Raw genomic sequence first — 20,448 nt, 5'->3', positions numbered from 1 at the left:
ACCCCAATGGAAATAAGTTAGACAGTCCTCGATGACGCACTGACTTTCTTGGGTTATCCTGGGTGGCTAACCCTCCGGGGTTAAAAATCCGAACGAAATCTTATCTTATCTTATCTTATCTAGCGAATCAAATTCCTAGCTCAAATACCCATCCGAACGAGTACCTCACTGGCAACTATCCAAATACTCTATTTCTAGCTCCAACTAATCCCACCAAAGTCTCACTCATCATTAAATCATTAAAAAACAAATCAGGTGATCTAGATAACCTGCCACCATTCATACATAAAGCTGCACCAGAACTGTCGCCCATTATTGCAACAATGTTTAACAAATCTATAGCATCCTCAACCTTCCCATCCATACTCAAGACAGCAAGGGTCACCCCGATCCACAAAGGTGGAGATCCAACTGATTTGAACAATTACAAACCCATATCAAACTTGCCCTTACTATCCAAGATATTTGAAAAAATAATACACAAGTGACTTTACTCCTACCTTACATCCAACAACATACTTAATCCATGCCAGTTTGGATTTAGACCCAAAAAAGCACGAATGATGATATTATACAAATACTTGACCTAATATACACAGCTCTCGATGAAAATCAATATCCCCTGGGGCTCTTTATCGACCTAAGAAAAGCGTTTGACACAGTTGACCACAATCTCTTGCACCTCAAACTGAATCATTATGGCATAAGAGGTCATTCTCCTGACTACCTAAAACCCTATCTTAATGACAGACACCAGTATGTACATGCAAATGGAGTTGACTCCGCTATCCAACCTGTAGCTGTCGGTTTACCCCAAGGTAGTGTCCTAGGCCCACTCCTCTTTCTCATCTACATCAATGATCTCCCCAATGCATCCCAACTCCTTACACCAGTTCTGTTCGCAGATGACACTATATATGTCTACTCCCATTCAGACCCAGCTGTGCTTGGAAACACTGTAAACAATGAGCTGCTAAAGATATATGCTTGGATGATGACCAACAAACTCATTCTCAACATAAAAAAAAACATACTTCATGCTGTTTGGCAACAGAGCCTCAAATATTCAACTCAACATACCGTTAAATGGTTCCCCTATATCAAGACACATGGATGACAAATTTCTAGGTCTTCTCCTTGACTGTAATCTTAAATTTAATTCCCATACCCATCACATAGCCAAGAAAATTTCCAAATCAGTAGGAATCCTTTCCAAGATACGCTACTATGTACCACAAACAACTCTCCTTACCCTGTACCACCCTCTAATATGTCCTTACCTCATCTATGGTATTTGTGCCTGGGGCTCAACCACTGCCAACCACCTTAGACCCTTAACAATCCAACAAAAAGCTGCTGTGCGGGTGATAACCAGCTCCTGTGCTAGACAGCACACCCCACCACTTTTCAAAAGACTCAACTTGCTAAATATACAAAACATACACTCTTATTACTGTGCCTAATACATATACAGAACTTTAAACTCCACTGTAAACCCTTCCCTAAAACTACTCCTCAACAGTTACAACAGAATACACAGTCACAATACAAGGCATAAGGCACTTTTCAACATCCCTTGAGTAAGACTCACTATGCAAGAACGCTATGCACATAAAAGGCCCAAAGATTTGGAACTCACTACCAGAACAGGTCAAGGATCCCCAGACAGCTTATAAATTTAGAACTCTGCTAAAAAATCATCTAATCTCACAATATTAACCAAGTCAACCAAACATCTACTGACTAGTTTTATCAAGTGACCACCTGGCTTTTAATTCTGCCATTCCATAAAATATTACCACCTGCACCATTCCTTGTAAATTAGATTCTGTACTAAGTATACAAAAGATTTATTAAGTTCAAATAAGATTATAAAACAGCTAACCACTATTCCATGTTTAGTTTTAAGTATAATTACTATGTACTATTATCTTATCTGGTTTTAATTAGTTACTATGTATTAGGATTAGTTTGCCCGAAATGCCTCGGCATGGTAGTGGCTATCTTTGTACTTAGCAAATCAAAATTGTAATTTCACACTGTAACCTTTACAAAGAAATAAACTTATTATCATTATTAACTTGTCTAAATTTTCTCTACAGCGTTGTTGGCAAATTGCTCGTTCCATTGACATTGATTAAGAATGCATTCTCACAGTTGCGCAGCTTTGTACTCTTATAAGTATCAAACTTCATGAAGAGGAGATGGCACATCAAACTCCTCCCTCTACGGGAGCCAGAAATAAAAACCTGATGTTCTAGCAGGAGGAAAATGATACACCAACTGAGCAAAATTGTCAGTCTGGTGCAACAGCGTTGTCTGAAGGTGAATCGGCTGCGCTGGCACTCGAGTTGGTGAAAATCAATCTCAAACAGACTAGGGGACAGCGATTATATGCCAGGGAAGAATTTGATAGAGAAAAAGAAAGGAGGCAGTTTTCTCAAGTTGTAAATGACTTCAGTTTACAGAAACCAGTACAGCTGGTTCCCCGCTTCAATGAGGCAGAGCCTAAACAATTTTTCGAAACTTTTGAAAATCAGGCTCGAGCCTTGAGGTGGCCGGAACAGCACTGGGCGTCTTTGATGCATAAAACTTTTCTTGATAAGGCACAGGAATTTACATCAGTGTTAAATGACACTGATTTTACCAATTACATAGTCGTGAAGACCACAGTTCTTGGAGCATACCAGTGCATTCCGGCTAAGTATAGGAAGTCATTAAAGTTAGGCAGATGACAGCCTGGTCAATCTCTGGTTGATTTTGTGCACCAGCAGACTAAAGCCTTTACCAGCTGGTATAAAGCAAGTGGTGTCGCCACCCTTGATGATCTTGTGCAGCTTCTCTTAGTAGATAACCTGCTGGAGACCAGAGGTTAGAGTCTTTCTGCAGGATCGTGTCTTAACCACTGCATTGGAGGCAGCCAGGTTGGCTGATACCTTCGAAACCAACCGTTCCTTGTCCGAGCGGTCCCATCTCTCTTTTCAACAGCCTGGCACGAGCAGAGATGAAGTGCCAGCCAGAAGGAGAACGTCTGTCAGCTAACTAAGTCACCTGGTGAGACATGCTACTCAACTTATGGTCAACTTGGTGAGCGACAAACCACTCAACATGGTTTAACTCTACAACAGTATCAAGAGCAACACCAGTTACAATGTCAGCAGGGAGCTAAGGCCAAGCCTGTCGCCTGTTACCTGCCCGTCTACCCTTGTCATTTCCATACTAGAGCTGGTTGAGCACAGTTGTCCATTCTGTCTCCAGGCTGTGTCTTGGCCTTGCCAAGACACAGCCTGGAGACAGAATGTATGTGTTGTACACATACATTTTCCAACTGTATATAGTGTACATAGCTGTAAATATCCACATTGCACTTGGTGAAGGAAAATATATTTCAAAGTCATTCAGCTGTATTTGTTCTGCTCCTTGCTCCCCTTTACATCCAGGATAACAGGCCTTATTGTCCCTGGGTTGTAATAGTTTGTAAACTAAATTTCCACCAAGGCTGGAGAAATGTTTTTTCACCAAGGGGGTGGAGCATTTTTCCCTGTAATAATGTACTAAAAAAATAGGATACCTTGATCAATACATAAGATCCACTTAGTAGTGTATTACTCATAAAGCTGATAGTGAAACACAAGTTATCTTTTCCATGAGAACATCTCATGAAAGTAGTGGGCAAGGGAAGAAAGGCAGAGAGATGAGCAGATTTTTGTGGTCAGCTCAGAAAGATGGTCAGAGAGGCAGAGGTAGGAACATATTTTTGAGAAATTGTTAGAAGGCACCAGAGACAGGTGACCATTCCACTAACTCATTAGTGGAGTGGTCAAAGGTAGTGCCCAGTAAGGTCTGGAACTAATTTTTTGGGTAGATAAAAGACAGTGACTTGTGTCAATGTATCTTATAATTATTAAAATTTATTTTTACAAATAAAACTTACAAAAGACTAGATTAATTCTTTCTGGGATCATAAAATTACATCTTTCCCTTATTTTTTTCCTATTTTCTGGGTACAGCTCTTTGAAGAAGTGAAAACATTCACCTAAGATCATCTTTCTAGATTACCTCTTCTTTTAATACCATGTTTATCATGTATTTTCTTGAGTTAAGTCTAATCAGTATCTTAGAAAGAATAAAGATTACTTATTTCTTTGACATAATATTACCTGAATTCATTAAATAAAGGACTTAATGCAAAATTTGCATAGAAAATAGTGATAATGTATATACAAGGTAGGGGTTTTGATCCAGGTCACAGACCGGGCCGCGGGGGCGTTGACCCCCGGAACTCTCTCCAGGTAAACTCCAGGTAAACCTCTGCATTGTTTGTATAAAATACAAGTGTGTCTTATTACCAGGATAATTTTAATTGTGTCTTGTTTTTACTTACCTCTGAGAATATCTCCATTCTTGGATGGCTCTAATCAGCAACTTGGGATGAACAAATAACTATCTATTTCATTTCTCACCATATTCGCTGCTTATGTTTATATCTTAGCACTGAGAAATAAACAAAATGTATCAAAAAACTGAGGTCAAGGAGCAAAATATAAATAGAGGAAGACACGCAGGTCAACCAAAGACGATACGTAGGTCAACCAACCAAACAAGATACGTAGGTCAACCAACCAAAGAAGATACGCAGGTCAACCAAACAAAAAAGATACGCAGGTCAACCAAACAAAAAAGATACGTAGGTCAACCAAAGAAGATATGCAGGTCAACCATACAAAAAAGATACGCAGGTCAACCAAACATAGAAGATACGCAGGTCAACCAAACAAAAAAGATATGCAGATCAACCAAACAAAAAAGATACGTAGGTCAACCAAACAAAGAAGATACGCAGGTCAACCAAACAAAAAAGATACGTAGGTCAACCAAACAAAGAAGATACGCAGGTCAACCAAACAAAGAAGATACGCAGGTCAACCAAATAAAGAAGATACGCAGGTCAACCAAACAAAAAAGATATGCAGGTCAACCAAACATAGAAGATATGCAGGTCAACCAAACAAAGATGATATGCAGGTCAACCAAACAAAGATGATATGCAGGTCAACCAAAGACAATACACAGGTCAACCAAACAAAGACGATACACAGGTCAACCAAACAAAGATGATACGCAGGTCAACCAAACAAAAAAGATACATAGGTCAACCAAACAAAGAAGACATGCAGGTCAACCAAACAAAGAAAGATACATAGGTGAACTAAACAAAAAAGATATGCAGGTCAACCAAACAAAAAAGATATGCAGGTCAACCAAACAAAAAAGATATGCAGGTCAACCAAACAAAGAAAGATACACAGGTCAACCAAACAAAGATGATACGCAGGTCAACCAAACAAAAAAGATACATAGGTGAACTAAACAAAAAAGATATGCAGGTCAACCAAACAAAGAAAGATACACAGGTCAACCAAACAAAAAAGATATGCAGGTCAACCAAACAAAAAAGATACACAGGTCAACCAAACAAAGAAGACATGCAGGTCAACCATACAAAAAAGATATGCAGGTCAACCAAACATAGAAGATATGCAGGTCAACCAAACAAAAAAGATACACAGGTCAACCAAACAAAGAAGATACACAGGTCAACCAAAGACAATAAGCAGGTCAACCAAACAAAAAAGATACACAGCTCAACCAAACAAAGAAGATACGCAAGTCAACCAAAGAAGATACGCAGGTCAACCAAACAAAGAAGATATGCAGGTCAACCAAACAAAAAAGATACACAGGTCAACCAAACAAAGAAGATACACAGGTCAACCAAAGATGATATGCAGGTCAACCAAACAAAGACAATATGCAGGTCAACCAGAGATGATACGCAGGTCAACCAAAGATGATACGCAGGTCAACCAAAGATGATACGCAGGTCAACCAAACAAAGATGATATGCAGGTAAACCAAACAATGATACGCAGGTCAACCAAACAAAAAGGATACATAGGTCAACCAAATAAAAAAGATACGCAGGTCAACCAAACAAAAAAGATACGCAGGTGAACCAAATAAAAAAAGATACACAGGTCAACCAAACCAAGACGATACACAGGTCAACCAAACAAACACGATACACAGGTCAACCAAACAATGACGATATGCAGGTCGACCAAACAAAGATGCACAGGTCAACCAAACAAAGAAGATACACAGGTCAACCAAACAAAGAAGATACACAGGTCAACCAAACAAAGAAGATACACAGGTCAACCAAAGACAATACGCAGGTCAACCTAAGATGATACGCAGGTCAACCAAACAAAGATAATATGCAGGTCAACGAAACAAAGACGATACATAGGTCAACCAAACAAAAAAGTTATGCAGGTCAACCAAAAAAGATACACAGCTCAATCAAAGACGATACTCAGGCCAACCAAAGACGATACGCAAGTCAACCAAACAAAGACGATACGCATGTCAACCAAACAAAGATGATACGCAGGTCAACCAAACAAAGATGATACGCAGGTCAACCAAACAAAGACGATATGCAGGTCAACAAAACAAAAAAGATACACAGGTCAACCAAACATAGACGATATGCAGGTCAACCAAACAAAAAAGATATGTAGGTCAACCAAACAAAAAAGATATGTAGGTCAACCAAACAAAGAAGATACACAGGTCAACCAAACAAAGAAGATACACAGGTCAACCAAAGACGATATGCAGGTCAACCAAACAAAGACGATATGCAGGTCAACCAAACAAAAAAGATACACAGGTCAACCAAACAGAAGATATGCAGGTCAACCAAACAAAAAAGATACGCAGGTCAAGCAAACAAAGAAGATATGCAGGTCAAACAAATAAGATACACAAGTCAACCAAATAAGATATGCAGACCAACCAAACAATGATGATACGTAGGTCAACTAAAGACAGAAGATACTGTGGAAAATAATTATGTTCCGAAAAAATCCAGCGTATTTTTTATGAAAATTAGTGTAATTTGATAAATTAGTGTAATTTGACAAAAATTAATTCGTAAATGAAAAAGAATTGAGAGGAAAGCTCTGCACCTGCGCTGAGGAGCAGGGAGGAGACACCAATGTTTTTTTAATGTGATACAAGCACACTAGTGAAATGCGCATAATTTTCATCGCTCTAGGGGTTATATTAGGCTTAAAACCTCTCAAATAGAAGCCGAAATTGTTGGATGTGCAGTCCTGCATAATTTGAGCATTAAGCAGATGGACAGGATAGCTCCAGGAACCTCAGATAAACTATCTAAATTATGTTTGTAATTCTGGCCAGTATTATCATCATAAATTTGGGTAGAGGGGGGTTCTGTACATGACACACAGAAATCTCCAGACTAATTGGTGAGTGTTATGATTATAAATTCTCCTTCTGTTATATAAATGTGCATATGTAATCATTTATTAATTTAATATACAGTCCACGAATTTATATTAAAATTTACCAGAATTCCTGGTGATGTACATTTCATTTGCAATTAATATAGGTCTAAAGCAACTAGTGGAGAGATAGATTTTGGTAGGTATCGAAGGGGGACATCTTTTGCGACCTAGGTGTCCTAAAAATTCCTACTTGTCTCTGTAACTTTGATAAATAATAATTATCTTTGTTACCATTTACTGGTATGTATCTAATGAGATACATCCAGGTAAATTTAATTTTCCACAGATACGTAGGGTAACCAAAGAAAGTAGTCTTGCTTACCTTAGCACATTTTATTTACTTTGTATTTATACCTTTATACTGTTTTCTTAAAACTGTCTCTTTTATTAGCCATTTTTACTACTAATTTTAGTATTTTACCAAGTCTTTTAAATATTACTATATATTTACCAGTTAAAGAATTACAAGATATGGAACAAGTCTACCCTCGGAGTGTTGGTGGAACAAGTCTACCCTCGGAGTGTTGGTGGAACAAGTCTACCCTCGGAGTGTTGGTGGAACAAGTCTACCCTCGGAGTGTTGGTGGAACAAGTCTACCCTCGGAGTGTTGGTGGAACAAGTCTACCCTCGGAGTGTTGGTGGAACAAGTCTACCCTCGGAGTGTTGGTGGAACAAGTCTACCCTCGGAGTGTTGGTGGAACAAGTCTACCCTCGGAGTGTTGGTGGAACAAGTCTACCCTCGGAGTGTTGGTGGAACAAGTCTACCCTCGGAGTGTTGGTGGAACAAGTCTACCCTCGGAGTGTTGGTGGAACAAGTCTACCCTCGGAGTGTTGGTGGAACAAGTCTACCCTCGGAGTGTTGGTGGAACAAGTCTACCCTCGGAGTGTTGGTGGAACAAGTCTACCCTCGGAGTGTTGGTGGAACAAGTCTACCATCGGAGTGTTGGTGGAACAAGTCTACCATCGGAGTGTTGGTGGAACAAGTCTACCATCGGAGTGTTGGTGGAACAAGTCTACCATCGGAGTGTTGGTGGAACAAGTCTACCCTCGGAGTGTTGGTGGAACAAGTCTACCCTCGGAGTGTTGGTGGAACAAGTCTACCCTCGGAGTGTTGGTGGAACAAGTCTACCCTCGGAGTGTTGGTGGAACAAGTCTACCCTCAGAGTGTTGGTAGAACAAGTCTACCCTCGGAGTGTTGGTGGAACAAGTCTACCCTCGGAGTGTTGGTGGAACACGTCTACCATCGGAGTGTTGGTGGAACAAGTCTACCATCGAAGTGTTGGTGGAACAAGTCTACCCTCGGAATGTTGGTGGAACAAGTCTACCCTCGGAATGTTGGTGGAACAAGTCTACCCTCGGAATGTTGGTGGAACAAGTCTGCCCTCGGAGTGTTGGTGGAACAAGTCTACCCTCGGAGTGTTGGTGGAACAAGTCTACCCTCGGAGTGTTGGTGGAACAAGTCTACCCTCGGAGTGTTGGTGGAACAAGTCTACCCTCGGAGTGTTGGTGGAACAAGTCTACCCTCAGAGTATTGGTGGAACAAGTCTACCCTCAGAGTGTTGGTGGAACAAGTCTACCCTCGGAGTGTTGGTGGAACAAGTCTACCCTCGGAGTATTGGTGGAACAAATCTACCCTCGGAGTGTTGGTGGAACAAGTCTACCCTCGGAGTGTTGGTGGAACAAGTCTACCCTCGGAGTGTTAAGAACATAAGAAAGAAGGAACACTGCAGCAGGCCTATTGGCCCATGCGAGGCAGGGCCAAGTCTCCTACCGGCTTAAGCCAATGCCCCAACCTAATAAGGCCAGGTCACATTCACTAAGGAAGGTACACGGCAACTGATCTAGTAGCACATGCTAGTCAGGTCCAACTCACACCCACCCACACCCACTCATGTATTTATCTAACCTATTTTTAAAACTACACAACGTTTTAGCCTCTATAACTTTACTCAGGAGTTTGTTCCACTCATCCACAACTATTACAAAACCAGTGCTTTCCTATATCCTTCCTGAATCTGAATTTTTCCAACTTAAAACCATTGCTATAAGTCCTGTCTAGGCTAGACATGCTATTTACATCCCCTTTATTTATTCCTGTCTTCCACTTATACACCTCGATCATATCCCCCTCAATTCTACGCCTTTCTAGAGAGTGCAGATTCAGGGCCCTCAGTCTATCCTCATAGGGAAGATTTCTGATGCATGGGATCAACTTTGTCATCCTCCTTTGTATGTTTTCCAGAGCAGTTATATCCATTCTGTAATACAGTAACCAAAACTGTGCAGCATAATCTAAATGAGGCCTAACCAACGATATATAGAGTTGAAGAACAACCTGAGGACTCCTATTATTTATGCTTCTTGATATGAAGCCAAGGATTCTGTTAGCTTTATTGTGAACACTTATGCACTGTTGTCTTGGTTTCAGATTACTGCTAACCAGAACTCCCAAATCCTTTTGGGAGTTCACCTCAACTAAATGTGGATTAAGTTCCACATTTAGTTGATGTGTGGCATGGTTATTTTCCTGTCCAATGTTTAGAACTTTGCATTTGTCTATATTAAACTGCATCTGCCACTTCTCCAACCACTGCATTAGTCTATTCAAATCTTCCTGGAGTGCTCTGATGTCCTCATCAGAATGAATTCGATGGCCTATTTTGGTGTCATCGGCAAACTTGCTTATGTCGCTCTTTATGTCCCCATCTACGTCGTTTATGTAGATTGTGAACAACAAGGGGCCCAACACTGACCCCTGTGGAACACCACTCGTGACGCTTCCCCACTCTGATTTCTCTCCATTTATGCAAACTCTCTGCTGCCTATTTGTCAACCATGCCTCTATCCAGGAAAAAATTTCTCCTATTCCATGTGCCTTAATTTTCCTCAATAGACTCTGATGTAGACCCTGTCAAAAGCCTTACTGAAGCCCATATACACTATCATATGCATTACCATTACCTACCTCCTCAAATGCCTTAGTGAAAAAAGTTAATAAATTCCTAAGGCAGGAACGCCCCTTTGTAAAACCATGCTGAAATTCGTTGATTAATTTATCCTTTTCAAGATGGCTATGAACTGCCTTGGCAATTACTGATTCCATAAATTTTCCCACTATGGAGGTTAGGCTTATTGGTCTATAGTTTGAAGCTAAGGACCTGTCACCTGCTTTGAAAATAGGTATCACATTTGCCATTTTCCACTTATCTGGCACCATGCCAGTTTGTAGTGCTATGTTGAAAGGATTAGCCAAAGGTTTGCTAAGTTCCTCTTTATATTCCTTTAGAACCCTTGTGTACAGTTCATCATTATTATTATTATAATCAAGGGGGAAGCGCTAAACCCGGAGGATTATACAGCGCCTGGGGGGGGGATGTGGAAGGCATTCAGGCTTAATTCGGGGAACTGGAGCACAGATCCAATTCCCTAAATCAAGAGCCCCTCACCAACATCAAGGAACCTTCCTTGAGGGGTACAGTTCATCAGGGCCTGGGGATTTGTTAGGTTTTAATTTATCTATTTGCCTAAGGACCATATCACTTGTGACCCTAATCACACACAGTTTATTATCGTCCTGTTCTATATAATTTATCATTTCTGGAATATCGCTAGCATCTTCCTGTGTAAAAACTGAGAGGAAGTATGTGTTAAAAATTCTACACATTTCCTTATCACTGTCCGTAAGTTGACCCGAGTAACTTTTGAGTGGGCCTATCTTGTCCCTGATCTTCTGCATACCTGAAAGAATCCTTTTGGGTTAGTCTTCGATTCTCTTGCAACTTTAACCTCATAATCTCTTTTTGTTTTCTTATTCCCTTTTTTTATTTCTCTCTTTAACTGAATATATGAATTGTTGGTGGAACAAGTCTACCCTTGGAGTGTTGGTGGAACAAGTCTACCCTCGGAGTGTTGGCGGAACAAGTCTACCCTCGGAGTGTTGGTGGCAGATCTTGCAGAGTCAGAATCTCAAGAATTACATGTTTCTTCCTTACTTTCTTCAGAATTAGCTCATGATATAAAGTTGGACCAGCAGTGAGGAATAAACCTCTTGTAAGAAAGAAATTTTTTGAAACATGTCAGGTGAAAGTCACAAGACTGGAGTAGAGAGGGGGGCGAGGGACCCCGTGGCTACAGCTCTCGCTTCACACATGGAGGGCCCGGGTTCGATTCCCGGCGGGGTGGAAACATTTCGACGTGTTTCCTTACACCTGTTGTCCTGTTCACCTAGCAGCAAGTAGGTACCTGGGTGTTAGTCGACTGGTGTGGGTCGCATCCTGGGGGACAAGACTGAGGACCACAATGGAAATAAGTTAGACAGTCCTCGATGACGCACTGACTTTCTTGGGTTATCCTGGGTGACTAACCATCCAGGGTTAAAAATCCGAAGAAAATCTTATCTTTGGTTGAGGGTATGTGGGGCACGAGTGGTGGTCATGGGATGGGAATGAGTGTGTATGGAGGTAATATAGGTATGGGTTTTTGATCCGAGGAATTGGGGCAGATGAGGCTGATGGGTGCTCCTGATCTGAGGAATTGGAGCAGAGATGTTAAGTGGGGCTGCTGAGGGGTAGGAGTGGGTAAGAGTGGAGGGTAGATCTTGATCCAAAGAAATGAAGCAGAGATGGTGAGGTGAGTGGTGGGTGTTGGTGGTAGGGGGGAGAGAGGCTGGTGGGGAATTGGGAGGCTGGTGTGGGGACGGGAGTTGCTGGTAGGGGGACGGGAGAGGCTGGTCGAGGGATGGGAGGGGATGGAAAGCCGGGTGGGGGAGAGAGAGCCTGGTGAGGGGTGGGAGAGCCTGGTGAGGGGTGGGAGAGCCTGGTGAGGGGTGGGAGAGCCTGGTGAGGGGTGGGAGAGCCTGGTGAGGGGTGGGAGAGCCTGGTGAGGGGTGGGAGAGCCTGGTGGGGGTGGGAGAGCCTGGTTAGGGGTGGGAGAGCCTGGTGAGGGGTGGGAGAGCCTGGTGAGGGGTGGGAGAGCCTAGTGGGGGTGGGAGAGCCTGGAGGGGCTGGAGAGCCTGGTGAGGGGTGGGAGAGCCTTGTGGGGGTGCGAGAACCTGGTGAGGGGTGGGAGAACCTGGTGAGGGGTGGGAGAACCTGGTGGGGGTGGGAGAGCCTGAAGGGGCTGGAGAGCCTGGTGAGGGGTGGGAGAGCCTGGTGAGGGGTGGGAGAGCCTGGTTAGGGGTGGGAGAGCCTGGTGAGGGGTGGGAGAGCCTGGTGGGGGTGGGAGAGCCTAGTGGGGGTGGGAGAGCCTGGTTAGGGGTGGGAGAGCCTGGTGAGGGGGAGCCTGGTGAGGGGGAGCCTGGTGAGGGGGAGCCTGGTGAGGGGGAGCCTGGTGAGGGGGAGCCTGGTGAGGGGGAGCCTGGTGCGGGGGAGCCTGGTGAGGGGGAGCCTGGTGCGGGGGAGCCTGGTGGAGGGGATTAGAGAGGCTGGTGGGATAGTTGGCACTAGTCTTCGAGTGCCAGTTGGTGTCATTGTTTTAAAATACACAAATGGCTGCACAATATCATACAGGAGACAACATAGGAAGAACTTATAGCCATAAATGAAACTGAAAAAAAATAGAATACTTCTTTTCTTATAAGCAATCAAGCATAAAAACAACATCCAGTATCGGACTCCACTTAAACGAGACAGAACTTACACACATGACAGCAAAGAAATGTGTGAGATACTGAAGTACCAATTTGACTCAGTGTTTAGTAAGCCATTAATCTGATGACGGGTCGATAATCTAAAAGAACTTTTTTGACACTCAAAATTTGGTTAATTCAAGAATTTCTGACATTATCCTAACACCACAGGACTTTGAAAAAGCAATATATAACATGCCCATGCACTCTGCCCCAGGCCCAGACTCGTGTTCATCAAGAACTGCAAGAAACCCCTTTCACGTCCCTTAAATATTCTATGGAGAGAAAGCATGGACACAGGTGTCATCCTAGTCACTAAATTCAAATTCAAATGTTTATTTCCTTGTAAAGCTTATAATGTGTGGTTTACATGTCGTAAGATTTTAATTTCAAAGATGGCCACTATCGTGCCTGGGCACTTCGGCCAGACTAATACTAATTCTTATGCTATTTTGATATAGGTTATATTTGAGCATATTATTAGATACGTAATTAGATACATTCCCAGTTAGGTACATACATAATTAGGTTTAAAATAGTTAGGTAATACAAATCATATAATATTACAAATGGTAGATTTTGTAATGGGATTCAATATGTCTTGGCATCATACATTGTTTCTATTAAACAACATACACAGCCCCACTCCACAAAAGTGGAAGTAAAACAAATGCAAAGAATTAGACTTATAGCACTTACGTCTCACATTATAAACATCTTAGAAAGGGTTCTAAGTATGAAACAGTTCTAAGTATGAAAGATCACCATCTTCTTATACACCCATCAGTTACACAACCCAGGGAAACCAAGGTTTCGAGCAGGTCGCTCCTGCCTCTCACAACTACTGGACCACCACAACATGGTCTTGGATGCTCTGGATGATGAACAAAATGCAGATGTAGTATACACAGTCTTTGTGAAAGCCTTCGATAAATGTACTCATGATGTATTAGCGCACAAAATGCGTGATAAAGGAATAACAGGAAAAGTGGTTGGATGGATCTGTAATTTCCTAACAAACAGAACACAGAGTAATAGTAAAATCAGTAAAGTTAGGGGTGGTTACAGTGAAAAGCTCTGTTCCACAAGGCACAGTAGTACTCGCTCCCATCCTGTTCCTCATCCTCACGTCTGACAAAGATGTAAGCCACGGCATTGTGTCCTTCTTTTGCTGATGATCCCCGAATTTATACAAGTGTCATCCATCGAAGACTGAAAATCTCCAGGCAGACATAAAACGAATCTTTAAATGGGCCGCAGACAACAATACGAAGTTCAATGAAGGCATTTTTTTATTACTCCGCTATGGAAAAGGAGGAATAAAAGCTGTCTCCGATTATAAAATAAATTTCAACCACACAACCGAGCAAAAATCTAATGTGAAACACCTGAGAGTGATAATGTCAGAGAATCTCACTTAGAGCATAATGTATCTACCACATCTGCTAGAAAAATGATAGGATGGATAAGAACCTTCAAAACAAGAGATGCCAAGTCAATGGTTATTCTCTTCATATTGCGTGTCCTCGCTAGGCTGGAATGTTGTTGTACACTAACAGCCCTTCTCAAGGAAGATGAAATGGCCTAAATTACTGGGAATGGTTGAGGTCCTTTCATTTGTACTCCCTGGAATGCAGGCGAGAAAGATGCACGATACTATACACTTGGAAAATCCTAGAAGGACTAGTCCCAAATCTGCACACGAAAATCACTCCCTGCGAAAGCAAAGACTCGGCAGATGCAACATCTCCCCCCCCCCCAATGAAAAGCAGCGGCGCCACGAGTACGCCGAGAAAACACAATAAGTGTTAAGGGTCCAAGACCTCCCAACATACAAAGAGGATTACCAATAGACCCCTGGTTGGCTTTAATAAGCTGGACAGGCACCTAAAATCAGTACCTGACCAGCCGGGCTATGGTTCGAAAGTCGGTTTACGTGTGGCCAGCAGTAATAGCCTGGTTGATCAAGCCCAGATCCACCAAGAGGCCTGGTCATGGACCAGGCCGCGGGGGCATTGACCCCAGAAATCCCTTTCCCTCCGGGTATAGTATAGTGGTGAGACTGCCTTGCTGGCCACACACCTGTGGCGAGCTGAACACTATTTTTGAGAGCAGCGAGAACAGGGAAAACTCCAGTAGGTAAACTCTGGGAACTCATCAAAGGTATATCAAAGGAGGAAGACTACGTACTTGAGCCAATGTTTAATGCTGTTAACACAGCATTATTCTAGATGATTTCTAGAACTATCAGCAACTATCAGTCAGCAATCCAGGTGCCCTGGGTCGCCGGCAAATAAACATCGTTTCAACTTGAATTACAGTGTTGCTAGCTGGATCATGTTTACCACCTCCCAGAATTATTTGTCCTTTGAAATGTCAAACCTTTGCCCGTGTAACCCAGCCATCCTCCTTTCCAGCCCGTGTAACCCAGCCATCTTCCTTTCCAGCCCATATAACCCAGCCATCCTCCTCTCCAGCCCGTGTAACCCAGCCATCCTCCTCTCCAGCCCATATAACCCAGCCATCCTCCTCTCCAGCCCGTGTAACCCAGCCATCCTCCTCTCCAGCCCATATAACCCAGCCATCCTCCTCTCCAGCCCATATAACCCAGCCATCCTCCTCTCCAGCCCATATAACCCAGCCATCTTCCTCTCCAGCCCATATAACCCAGCCATCCTCCTCTCCAGCCCATATAACCCAGCCATCCTCCTCTCCAGCCCGTGTAACCCAGCCATCCTCCCCTCCAGCCCGTGTAACCTAGCCATCCTCCTCTCCAGCCCGTGTAACCCAGCCATCCTCCTCTCCAGCCCGTGTAACCCAGCCATCCTCCTCTCCAGCCCGTGTAACCCAGCCATCCTCCTCTCCAGCCCGTGTAACCCAGCCATCCTCCTCTCCAGCCCGTGTAACCCAGCCATCCTCCTCTCCAGCCCGTGTAACCCAGCCATCCTCTTCTCCAGCCCGTGTAACCCAGCCATTCTCCTCTCCAGCCCGTGTAACCCAGCCATCCTCCTCTCCAGCCCGTGTAACCCAGCCATCCTCCTTCCCAGCCATCCTCCTCCCCAGTCCGTGTAACCCAGCCATCCTCCATCCCAGCCCGTGTAACCCAGCCATCCTCCTCTCCAGCCCGTGTAACCCAGCCATCCTCCTCTCCAGCCCGTGTAACCCAGCCATCCTCCTCTCCAGCCCATATAACCCAGCCATCTTCCTCTCCAGCCCGTGTAACCCAGCCATCCTTCCCTCCAGCCCATATAACCCAGCCATCCTTCTCTCCAGCCCGTGTAACCCAGCCATCCTCCTCTCCAGCCCGTGTAACCCAGCCATCCTCCTTCCCAGCCATCCTCCTCCCCAGTCCGTGTAACCCAGCCATCCTCCATCCCAGCCCGTGTAACCCAGCCATCCTCCTCTCCAGCCCATGTAACCCAGCCATCCTCCTCTCCAGCCCGTGTAACCCAGCCATCCTCCTTCCCAGCCAATGTAACCCAGCCATCCTCCTCCCCAGTCCGTGTAACCCAGCCATCCTCCTCAGCCCGTGTAACCCAGCCATCCTCCTCTCCGGCCCGTGTAACCCAGCCATCCTCCTCTCCAGCCCATGTAACCCAGCCATCCTCCTCCCCAGTCCGTGTAACCCAGCCATCCTCCTTCCCAGCCCGTGTAACCCAGCCATCCTCCTCCCCAGTCCGTGTAACCCAGCCATCCTCCTCTCCAGCCCGTGTAACCCAGCCATCCTCCTCTCCAGCCCGTGTAACCCAGCCATCCTCCTCTCCAGCCCGTGTAACCCAGCCATCCTCCTCTCCAGCCCATGTAACCCATCCATCCTCCTCCCCAGTCCATATAACCCAGCCATCCTCCTCCCCCACCCTAGCCCGCGTAACCCAGCCATCCTTCTCCCCAGCCCGTGTAACCCAATCATCCTCCTACTCCCAGGCCTGTGTAACCCAATCATCATACTCCTCCCCAGCCTGTGTAACCCAACCATCCTCATCCTTCCCAGCCCGTGTAACCCAGCCATCTTCTCCAGCCCATGTAGCCCAGCTGTCTTTCCCCGCTCGTGTAACCCAGCCATTCTCCTCAAAAGCCCGTGTAACCCAGCCATTCTCCTCACCAGCCCGTGTAACCCAGCCATCCTCCTTCCCAGCCCGTGTAACCCAGCCATCCTCCTCACCAGCCCGTGTAACCCAGCCATCCTCCTTCCCAGCCCGTGTAACCTAGCCATCCTCCTCACCAGCCCGTGTGACCCAGCCATCCTCCTTCCCAGCCAGTGTGACACAGCCATCCTTCTCACCAGCCCGTGTAGCCCAGCCATCCTCCTTCCCAGCCCGTGTTACCCAGCCATCCTCCTCTCCAGCCCGTGTAACCCAGCCATCCACCACTGACAACACTGTAGCAGTACAAGCTAACGTTATGTACATTATAACAGTACATTAATACGATCAATTGGTCAAGTCTACCTATGGTGTCAGTAGTTGTGCTAATATAACAAGGAGAGAAACTAGTTCCTGCAAGTACTTAATAAACGTGGGTAAGATTTTTTACATGCTTGAGATGAGTCTTGGCAGCACTAACCTAGCACTGGTTCATGAGTCTTGGCAGCACTAACCTAGCACTGGTTCATGAGTCTTGGCAGCACTAACCTAGCACTGGTTCATGAGTCTTGGCAGCACTAACCTAGCACTGGTTCATGAGTCTTGGCAGCACTAACCTAGCACTGGTTCATGAGTCTTGAGAACACTAACCTAGCACTGGTTCATGAGTCTTGGCAGCACTAACCTAGCACTGGTTCATGAGTCTTGGCAGCACTTACCTAGCACTGGTTCATGAGTCTTGGCAGCACTAACCTAGCACTGGTTCATGAGTCTTGGCAGCACTTACCTAGCACTGGTTCATGAGTCTTGGCAGCACTTACCTAGCACTGGTTCATGAGTCTTGGCAGCACTAACCTAGCACTGGTTCATGAGTCTTGGCAGCACTAACCTAGCACTGATTCATGAGTCTTGAGAACACTAACCTAGCACTGGTTCATGAGTCTTGGCAGCACTTACCTAGCACTGGTTCATGAGTCTTGGCAGCACTAACCTAGCACTGGTTCATGAGTCTTGGCAGCACTTACCTAGCACTGGTTCATTCTCCACTGTGAAGTCCGTAATCTGCACATCTTTTATAACAGTTGACACAGCCCTGGAGTGAACCCTGGAACATAATTTAGATTAGAGGTACTGTATTATACATATACTAAGGAAGAATAATATATTACAACTACTGTAGTGTATACAGTAAGCATCGACCATCCCCACCACCACAACTTGTAACATTAATGTATTACAGAAAATACATTGTAAGTCTAAAGTTCACATTGGTAATCTATTTCCCCAAAGAAACACAATGGAATAATACATTCTCGAGCCATAATATGTCATGTCTGATTTCAGTTGTTTTTTAACTAAGACTTTGTGTCCAATGTTACAAAAAGAAATTTTGTGTTGTTGGAATATACAATTAAAGACTGCAGGTAACTCCAAGTAGTTCTTGAGTGAATCCGTTTACGTAGTCAGCCTATAACGGCTGTCTCTCTCGTAAGAAGTAGTTGGATCAAAGACAGGTCTAGTTATCCTTTGGTAGTAATACCATCATTATAGAGATTTGGGATTATAACTAGGAAGCAGTGATCCCACAAGATAAAATTTAATATCTTTTATATAAAAGTGTCTAAAAAGATTAACATTACATGGAGTGTGATATAAAGCTTTTCTCTCTCTCGTTGAGTAATAGAGAATAGTACTGTTGGTACTCTAGTGCTGAAGGCACTTGACTTACAGTACAACTTGGAGAATACTTTACTACCATGATATTCTCATACATACAAGTCTTACATAATTTATATATATTCAAGTTTCAGTAATTACAAGTACAAGTAATGCCTTGACGTGGCTAAACTCGTAATGAAGCCAAAACAAGATTTATCATAATACTTCAAATAACATCGTTTCAACCAGAGTTACCTACAAAGCAAGAGCTTACACAAAGATATATGTAGAAACATCAGAATATAACAATCACAACGGATCAGGAACAAAGATAAATTTATTAAACCCAACAGAGATCTTCAATAAAATCTATTGAACATTAAAATGGTATAAAATACCGAGAGGTTGTTAGGTAAGACACATATGCAACAGTTAGGTATCTTTATTATGAAACGTTTCGCCTACACAGTAGGCTTCTTCAGTCAAGTACAGAAAAGTTGATAGAAGCAGAAGATAGTTGAAGACGATGTAATCAGTCCATCATATTGTTTCATACTATGGAACAATGCTCTTCTCCTGACCACCTCAAAACTTTAAGGGTGATGGACTGATTACATCGTCTTCAAGTATCTTCTGCTTCTATCAACTTTTCTGTACTTGACTGAAGAAGCCTACTGTGTAGGCGAAACGTTTCATAATAAAGATACCTAACTGTTGCATATGTGTCTTACCTAACAATAAAATCTATGCAAGTCGTACCACTCCCTTCATGCCGAATATAAGTTCGGCCCAACACAATTCTGGACTACTGTAATATGTAGATATCATACAGTTAAATCCAAACTTTACTTTAGAATGTCATAAAGATACAACCTTAGTCAATATCAAAATCACTATGGCTGGGAATAACTCTGTTCTTCACTGATACTCAGAGTAGCAAGAAACAGGTTCCGGGTCGCCAACGCAACCTTTTTCCACCCAAAACTCCGAGTCTAATCAAACATTCAGAGGAGAGGGAGATGTTTCCTGGGCTAGAGACAGACAGGGACTGACCCAGGCAACGCCTCCAAAACCTTACATCAAGGCGATGCACGGGACACCCCGGAGAGACGGACTGACCCTAACAATCTTACGGTAGTCAGCAAAGGCCGTTTCCAACATAATTCAACAAAAACACATCCTACCTATTTACATAGCTAATAATATAGGGTCAGATAATAATACAAGGCAAAATATCTTCATTTTAGCTACTAATGAAGATATCAGCAATATAATATTAAGTGAAAAGGGAAATTATATACATATAATAATAATTATAGATCTTGGGTCCCATACAGGGGATGCAACATCCAATATTTTACATTCTTCTCCATTCCCTTTCATTTACAAAGAGTATTAAACATTAATTAATGTATACATGTTAATTACTAACTACAGCAGTGCTTCAATACTTTATATTCTTTACATAAGTTCTACCTCCTCACTCTTATGGAGTGAGGGGTGACACCTCACCCACTGACTTGTCTACTACACCTCACCAGTGGTGGCAGATACCATGGAACTTATTTATTAAATCTATATTTTTAACCAGTCTCTGCTAAACAAGTGTGAGCTCTTTTTACAGGCACAGAATGAACATAGTGTGAATACATTTAGTCTGAAACAGAAAAAAATCATCCGAATTCTTAAGGCAATTGGTAA

General features: G+C 43.5%; 1 protein-coding gene across 1 annotated transcript in view; it reads right to left on the bottom strand.

Annotated features, from left to right (window-relative positions):
• Positions 1 to 19,908, bottom strand: part of P5CDh1 (delta-1-Pyrroline-5-carboxylate dehydrogenase 1) — a 338,244-nt gene extending 318,336 nt beyond the window's left edge. The window contains exons 1-3 of the mRNA XM_070086007.1: positions 19,867 to 19,908; positions 19,479 to 19,552; positions 18,114 to 18,193 (exon numbers count right to left, since the gene is read on the bottom strand). Of these exons, the coding sequence (XP_069942108.1) occupies positions 18,114 to 18,193; positions 19,479 to 19,552; positions 19,867 to 19,908 (196 nt within the window). The remainder of the gene's footprint in view (positions 1 to 18,113; positions 18,194 to 19,478; positions 19,553 to 19,866) is intronic.
• Between the last annotated feature and the right edge of the window lie 540 nt (positions 19,909 to 20,448).

The sequence above is a fragment of the Cherax quadricarinatus genome, chromosome 17 (assembly GCF_038502225.1).
Source record: "Cherax quadricarinatus isolate ZL_2023a chromosome 17, ASM3850222v1, whole genome shotgun sequence".
NCBI classification, from domain to species: domain Eukaryota; kingdom Metazoa; phylum Arthropoda; class Malacostraca; order Decapoda; family Parastacidae; genus Cherax; species Cherax quadricarinatus.
This window is presented reverse-complemented; position numbering and strand designations above follow the sequence as displayed.